General features: G+C 39.3%; 1 protein-coding gene across 3 annotated transcripts in view; it reads right to left on the bottom strand.

Moving 5' to 3' along the window:
• Positions 1-5,475: 5,475 nt before the first annotated feature.
• The window catches only part of lcmt2 (leucine carboxyl methyltransferase 2), a 38,172-nt gene continuing 35,363 nt past the window's right edge, over positions 5,476-8,284 (bottom strand). For all 3 annotated transcript variants that reach the window (XM_063050046.1, XM_063050048.1, XM_063050049.1), the window contains one exon: positions 5,476-7,248. In XM_063050046.1, coding sequence (XP_062906116.1) covers positions 7,090-7,248 — 159 coding nt within the window. In that variant the 3' untranslated portion in view covers positions 5,476-7,089. The remainder of the gene's footprint in view (positions 7,249-8,284) is intronic.

Here is an 8,284-nt window from a genome sequence, read left to right as displayed (position 1 = left end):
ACAAATGACAATAATATTGGTGGTATAGTGGGCAGTGAAGAGGGCTATCTAAGATTGCAATGAGAGCTAAACAAACTGGGGAAGTTGATCAAACAACGGTGTTGGCATTGTATTGGTTTATTATCGTCACGTGTACAGTACCAAAATCCCATGAAAAGCTTGTTTTGCATATTGTTATACAGATCATTGAGATTATTATACAGTGCACTGAACTAAATAAGGTAAAACAGTAACAAGAACAATGCATTGTTAATCCTAATGTACTAAGAGTGCAGTGCAGGGAAATGATCCGGTACAAGAGGCGAAGGTTTTTGGCATGCTCATCAGTCAGGATTTGGGATGTGATGTTTCAACTATGCAAGCTGCTGTTGAGACCACTCTTGGGAGTATTATGTGCAGTTTGATTTGCCCAGTTATAGGAAGGATATTACTAAGCTGGAAAGGATGCAGAAAAAAATTCACAAGGGTGTTACCAGAACTGGAAAGCTTGAGTTATAAGAGGTTGGATAAGCTGGAATTTTTTTACCTGGAGCATAGGACATTGAGGGATGACATTATAAACATATATGACATCAGACAGGTCCGTACGACATAGGAGCAGAATTAGGCCATCCAACCCGAGTCCACTCCACCATTTCATCATGGCTGATCCCAGATCCCATTCAACCCCATACAAAATGCCCTCTCACCATATCTCTTGATGCCCCGACCAATCAGGAATCTATCAACTTCTGCTTTGGACTTGGCCTCCACTGCAGTCAGTGGCAGAGCATTCTGCAGATTCACCACTCTTTGGCTAAAAAAGTTCCACATTACTTTTGTTCTAAAAGGTCTCCCCTCAATTTTGAGGCTGTGCCCTCCAGTTCTGGATACCCCCACCAGAGAAAACATCCTCTCCACATCCACCTTATCTAGTCCTTTCAACATTTGGTTGGTTTCAAAGTTATCCCCATGCTTTCTTCTAAATTCCAGTGAGTGCAGGCCCACTGTTAACCCCTTCATTCCCAGAATCATCCTCGTAAACTTCCTCTGGACTCTCTCCAATGACATACATCCTTTCTGAGATATGGTGCCCAAAATTGTTGACAATACTCCTAGTGTGGCCTGACTACTGTCTTATAAAGCTTCAGCATTATATCCTTGTTTTTATATTCTATTCCCCTTGAAATAAATGCGAACATTGCATCTGCCTTCTTTACCACAGACTCGACCTGTGAATTAACCCTCTGGGAGTCTTGCATGAGGATTAAATTCCTTTGCACCTCTGATATTTGAATATTCTCCCCATTTAGATGATAGTCCACACTATTGTTCCTTTTGCCAAAATGCGTTATCATAGATTTCCCAACACTGTATTCCATCTGCCACTTCGTTGTCCATCCTTCCAATTTGTCAAAGTCCTGCTGCAATCGCATTGCTTCCTCAGCACTACCTACCTGTCCAGCTATCTTCGTATCATCTGCAAACTTTGTCACAAAGCCATCAATTCCACTATCTAAATCATTGACAAACAATGTGAGAAGTAGTTATCCTAATACTGACCCCTGAGGAACACCACTAGTCACTGGCAGCCAACCAGTAAAGGCCTCCTTTATTCCCACTTGCTATCTCCTGCCTGTCAGCCATTCTTCTATCTATGCCAGTATTTCCTGTAAAACCACAGGACATTACCTTGTTAAGTAGCCTCATGTGCCGCCTTATCAATGTCTTCTGAAAATCTAAGTAAATGACATCTACTGCCTCTCCTTTGTCCACCTTGTTGTTACCTCGAAGAATTCTAACAGACTTGTCAGGCAAGGTTTCCCTTAACAAAAACCATGCTGACTTTGACTTATTTTATCATTAGTCTCCAAGTTCCCTGAAACCTCATCCTTAATAATGGACTCCAACACAGTCCCAACCATTGAGATTAGGCTAACTGGCCTATAATTTCCTCCTTTGTCTTCCTCCCTTCTTAAAGAGTGGAGACATTTGCAGTTTTCCAGTCCTCCGTGAACATGCCAGAATCAAGTGATTCTTGAAAGATCATGACCATTGCATCTGTTATCTCTTCAGCAACCTCATTCAGGACTCTGGGATGTCGTCCATCTGGGCCAGGTGACTTACCCACCTTAAGACCTTTCAGTTTGCCTAGCACTTTTTCCTTTGTATAGCGATGACACTCACTCCCGTTTTCTGACATTCATGGACCTCTAGCATACAGCTAGTGTCTTCCACAGTAAAGACTGATGCAAAGTACCTATTAAGTTCATCTGCTATTTCTTTGCTCCCTATTACTACCTCACCAGTATCATTTTCCAGTGGTCCACATCAACTCTCACCTCCCTTTTATTCTTTATATAACTGAAAAAAAGAACTTTTAATATCCTGCTTTATATTATCAGCTAGTTTGCCCTTGTATTTCATCTTTTCCATTCTTATAACTGTTTTTAGTTGCATTCTGTTGGATTTTAACAGTTTCCCACTCACTTTTGCTACATTATATGCCCTTTCCTTGGCTTTTATGCAGACCTTATCTTCCCTTGTCAGCCACGGTTGCCCAGCCGACATTTGAGAGCAAATTCTGTGGGACATATCTATCCTGAGCCTGGTGAACTATTCCCAGAAACTTCAGCCACCTCTGTTCTGCCGTCTTCCCTGCTAGTATCCCCCTGCAATTCACCTGGGCAAGCTCCTCTCTTATGCCTCTGTAATTCCCTTTATTCCATTGTGATATTGATACATGCAACCTGTGCTTCTCCCTCTCAAATTGCAGTATGAATTCAATCATATTATGATCACTGCCTCCTTAGAGTTCCTTCACGTTAAGCTGACTAATAAAATCTGGGTTATTACACAACACCCAATCTAAGATAGCCTTTCCCCAGTAGACACGAGTACATGCTGCTCTCAAAAGCCATCTCGTAGGCATTCAACAAATTCCCTCTCTTACGATCCAACACCAACCAGGTTTTCACATCCCCTTGCATATTGAAGCCCCCCATTACAACTGTGACATTACCTTTATTCCATGCTCTTCCCTGCTCCCTTTGCAATCTCAACTCCACGTCTTGGCTGCTATCAGAGGCCTATACATGATTCCCATTATGGTTTTTTCACCCTTGCAATTTCTTAACGCTGCCCACAAAAATTCAATGTTCTCAATCTCCTCCTTCTAAAAATGTAATTCCATCTCTTACCAACCTATGCCTTCCTGCCTGTCCTTTTGATCCAAAGTATATCCTTTGATGTAAATTCCCAACTATGACCTTCTTTCAGCTATGACTCAGTGATGCCTACAGTATCATACCAACTAATCTCTAATTGCACCACGAGTTTGTCCACCTTATTCTGAACGCTATGTGCATTGAGATACAGCACCTTCAGTCCTTCATTCTTCACCCTTATGAACTTTGCCTCTGTGGTACAACTTAACTCTTTGCTCTGTCTGCAGTTGTACCCAATCATTGGCTTGTCCTTTCTTACATTCATATTACACCCATCATCTACTTGTAAACCTGCTGGCTACATCCTCAGCTCTAACATCCTGGTTCCATTCCCCTGCCATATTAGTTTAAACCACTCCCAACAGCGCGAGTAAACCTGCCCGCAAGAATATTGGCTCCCTTCAGATTCAAGTGCAACTCGTCCCTGTTGTATAGGTCACACCTGCCCCAGAAGAGGTTCCGATTATCCAGAAATCTGAATCCTTGTCCCCACTCCAATTCTTCAGCTATGCATTTATCTGCCACCTCATTCTATTTCTATCCTCACTTTCGCAGGATCACAGATAATATGAATGGTCGCAGTTTACTTCCCAGGATAGGGAAGTCTAAAACTAGAAGGCAGAAATTTAGGGGGAGAGGGGAAAGATTTAAAACACATCTGAGTGGTAAGAGTTCTGCTTGCAGGACAATACCTATAGCACACCTTGGTCCTGCAGTGATGTGCTGACGTAACTTTGTGCTCAAATCGCTGAAGTAGAACGTAAACCCTTGGCTTTCTTTGGAGATGAGAATGCTATCATTGAATCATAGTTGACATGTCATGCTTAGATAAAATGTTTGGCTTGTTTCCAATTGGAAAACACTGGACTTTTCCCATCTCAACTATATCAGAGAACAGCTATTAACATAAAGTCTAATCAAATGGGAATATACAATCTCTACACTTTGACATCAATTCTTTCAGATTCCAATTGAAGAATAATTGGTCCAGAAGAAAGACAAATCCTTTCCTTTCAATTCATTTGCAAAAATTAATCTCCCTTAATTACATTATTGTTGCAGAATTTCAGTCATGCCCAAGAAATGTCCATTGCCTTTTATTGATAACAAAATTGTCTCATGCATAAGTCAGGCAATATAAAGAAAGGCCAAGTTAAAGCTGAATAGATTGGACAGGGTAATTACCAACAGATCAGATCATATAGTTCAACACACTGCCAGAAGCAAAAATCTTAATCTTTCCAATTTAATTGTTATATTGTCTAAAGCCTTGTCACTGGTGAGGCCTCACCTTGAGTATCGTGAACAGTTTTGGGCCCCTCATCTCAGAAAAGACGTGCTGGCATTTAAAGGGTTCAGAAGAGGTTCACAAGGATGATTCCAGGAATGAAAGGGTTATCATACGAAGAACGTTTGATGGCTCTGGGTCTTTACTCGCTGGAATTCAGAAGGATGAGGGGGAATCTCATTGAAACCTTTCAAATGTTGAAAGGCCTAGACGGAGTAGACATGGAAAGGATGTTTTCCATGGTGGGAGAGTCTAGGACAAGAGGGCACAGCCTCAGGATAGAGCGGCACCCTTTCAAAACAGAGATGCGGAGAAATTTCTTTAGCCAGAGGGTGGTGAATTTGTGGAATTTGTTGCCACATACAGCTGTGGAGGCCAGGTCATTGGGAGGCAGAGATTGATAGGTTCTTGATTGGACATGGCATCAAACGTTATGGGGAAAAGGCCAGGAACTGGGGTTGAGGAGGAGAAAAAAAAAGGATCAGCCATGATTGAATGGTGGAGTAGACTCTATGGGCCAGATGGCTTAATTCTGCTCCTATGTCTTATGGTCTAAAGTCTATTTTCCTATAGCTTCCTAAAAATAAAACTTTTGTTTGTCCCCTTTTGGAAAGAAAAGTGAATTAATGTTCAAGCAAAACATAAAAAAAAGTTCAGTTTGCATATTACTGTACTGTGATGCTTTACAGAGAAAAGGCAGGAGAATGGGATTGAGGGAAAATAAATCAGCCATGATTGAATGGTGCAGCAGACTCGATGGGTTGAATGATGTAATTCTGCTCCTAATTTCATTGTTTTATAGTTACAGGGAAACAAAATTATTGCCCATCATGGTGGTAACCCTAATTTGTCTGACCCTTTGAAGAAAACACATTCATTTACTGTTGGTCATTTTGTATTGTTTCGACATGCCAATGAAATTTCACTTAACAACATAAACAATGTAAGGAAGTACAAGATATCCTCCAATATGGAGCACTTTTTAAATTTATTCCTTTGACTGTGTACAGAAATTCCTCAATTTAATAATTTATTATAACTGTTTGAAAGGCAATGCAAATTTTAATAGATGGGTTAGTTCATAATTTGTCACAAGTCATTAACAAGTATGTATTTAATGGTATGACATTAGAAATATGTCAAGAAATGAATATCTGATATATTATCAACAGATAAATATAAGAGATTCTCTTAATTATATTTGCATCTGCACACCCTCAAATTGGTCACATTCTTAACATCAATTTGAAACAGCCTGTTGTAGGTATCATTATTACCCCAAAAATAAGAAAATATACATTTTCCAGAGGCAAAATTTAAAGAATTTTGTGTTCATGAGAGTGAGTTTCCTTCTAAAAGTTATAGGTATTTTGCTTGAGAACACAACAGCTCATTGTTTAAATCAAATCCACAGGTTCAAACCATTCACATATACTCAACGGCCATTTTATTAGGTACACCTGTACACACACTCATTAATGGAAATATCTGATCAGCCAAGCATGTGGCGGCAACTCAATGCATAAATAGTTACTTCCCCAAGCAGTAAGGCTGATCAACACCTCCACCCATTAACTCCACCATGACTTTATTATTTTGCGTTAGTCACCTTATGTACAGCCTCGTGTCACTTTATGGACACAATCACTATGTATTAAAGGTAACATGCATTTATATTTATTGTGTTTTTTTCTATTATTATTCTTTTTCTTTATGTTTTCTGTTCTTTTATGCTGCTTCAGATCTGGAGTAACAATTATTTGTTCTCCTTATAATGGCCAAGGAATTCAGTTGTTGTTCGGGCCAAACATCAGAATGGGAAAGAAATGTGATCTAAGTGACTTTGACCATGAAATGACTGTTGATGCCAGATAGGATGGTTTGAGTATCTCAGAAACTGCTATCAACTCCTAGGATTTTCACGCACAACATTCTCAAGATTTTACAGAGAATGGTGTGAGAAACACCAAAAAAACATCCAGTGAGCAGCAGTTCTGTGGGTGAGAATGCCGTGTTAATGAGAGAGGTCAGAGAATGGCCAGACTAGTTCAAACTGAGAGGAAGGCGAATAACCATGACCATAACCATAACAAAAGTGGTGTGCAGAAGAGCATCTCTGAACACACAACACATTGAACCTTGAAGTGGATGGGTTACAGCAACACAAAAACACGAACATACACTAAGTGACAACTTTATTAAATACAGGAGGTGCCTAATAAAGTGGCAACTGAGTGTATTAAATCTATGCCAGCCACCAAATGATGGACAATTTAATTTAGAAAGTAGCTCAAATACAATACCATGAATGTTGACACAGTTAAGACTAATTACTCAAACAATTACAGGTTGACATTCCTTCATATTTAGTGAGGATAAGACAAATGTGATGTAATATAAAACCAATACTCATAAATCTGGCAAAGTCTCATGGCGTAGCCAGGGTCACCGATAATTAAGTTCACAATATTTCATTTGTCACCGTTATGATATTCAGCAGATTCAGCTGTTGGCTTTAGGCCTCCAGGAGAAGTATTATTTCATAAAAGCTACAAACTGTACTCTAATTTTACTGTTGTGTTTCATTTTGTTGGGTCAGCTAATCTCAGGTAACTGTAACAAGACTGGTTGGTAATTCAGGTGTGTTCCAAATGAGAAGCAGTTCCCTCCTCCTCCTATGACCAGTACTTGGCGTTCCTTTGCCAACAGCAGACTACTATGATTGTGTAACATTAGTGGCCACTTCACAGGGTTCTGTAATAGAGAAAATAATTAATAATCTGAAGATTAATGTCACATAATAGTCTGCCATATGGTGCAATTTCTTTCCATTTTACCCTTGTTGGTGCATGGAGGAATGTGACATAAATATATTAAATGAAAAATTCAAGGCCAACATTTTGTTGTCATTCTGGTTACAACTTTTAGTGGCAAGAATTATCTTTTATTTATTCACTTAATACTAAATTAAGTAAGGATTAATCATTCAGGAACTCCTGCAAAGAGACATGTACTTTTAGATAGTTCCAAAATCTTCTTGGCAATCTAACTTTTTAGGCTTGACTGGTTGAACTTTGAATGGTTGAACATTTTTCCTCTTGTGCTCTACACCTCACCTTTAACCCCTGACTCCTCCCCCAATTTCCTCACTCTCTTATCTACTTCTCCGGTTTGTTGCTTCATCCTTTATGTCCCCTGGGGCATCCAATATGCATAGTCATAAATAAATACTTCAGCTTTAAAGCACTCAGAGTAATATTATAGAATTATAATTATCTTGTTAATGGTAACAAATCGTTACTTTTAGTCTCAATAATTTGAGGTATTTTTTCGTTCACTGATCTGTCATGCTCAGTGACTTGTGATAACAGAGGCAGTCTGAACATTTGTGTGTCTACCAAATGACCATGGGCCGGATCATGAAAGGTAAAGTAGCATTTAATACCAAGTCAAGATACTGACAGGGTCTCTGTTCACCAAAATTTGTAGCTATAACAAAATAACAAATTGATCTGGGCTTCTGCAACAATATCAAGGTCTTGCAGGGATAGAGCTTGAATGACAAATTCTTGCTTTCTTTCTGATTAAGTAGGTTATTTTATTCTAAAATATAGAGCTACATCCTTTTACCTTCACTAGTAATTGTCACCAACAAGAAAAGTCATCGGATACACAGTCTTCAAAGGGTAATCTGCCATTACAATTCATTACTAATCTTGGGAAAAAAATCCTTGTCCTCTCTGTTCCTGACATTTGAGCTACTCAGGAATAAGGTTACCAGCAGTAAAAA

Source organism: Mobula hypostoma, chromosome 6 (genome assembly GCF_963921235.1).
Source record: "Mobula hypostoma chromosome 6, sMobHyp1.1, whole genome shotgun sequence".
Classification (NCBI taxonomy): Eukaryota; Metazoa; Chordata; class Chondrichthyes; order Myliobatiformes; family Myliobatidae; genus Mobula; species Mobula hypostoma.
This window is presented reverse-complemented; position numbering and strand designations above follow the sequence as displayed.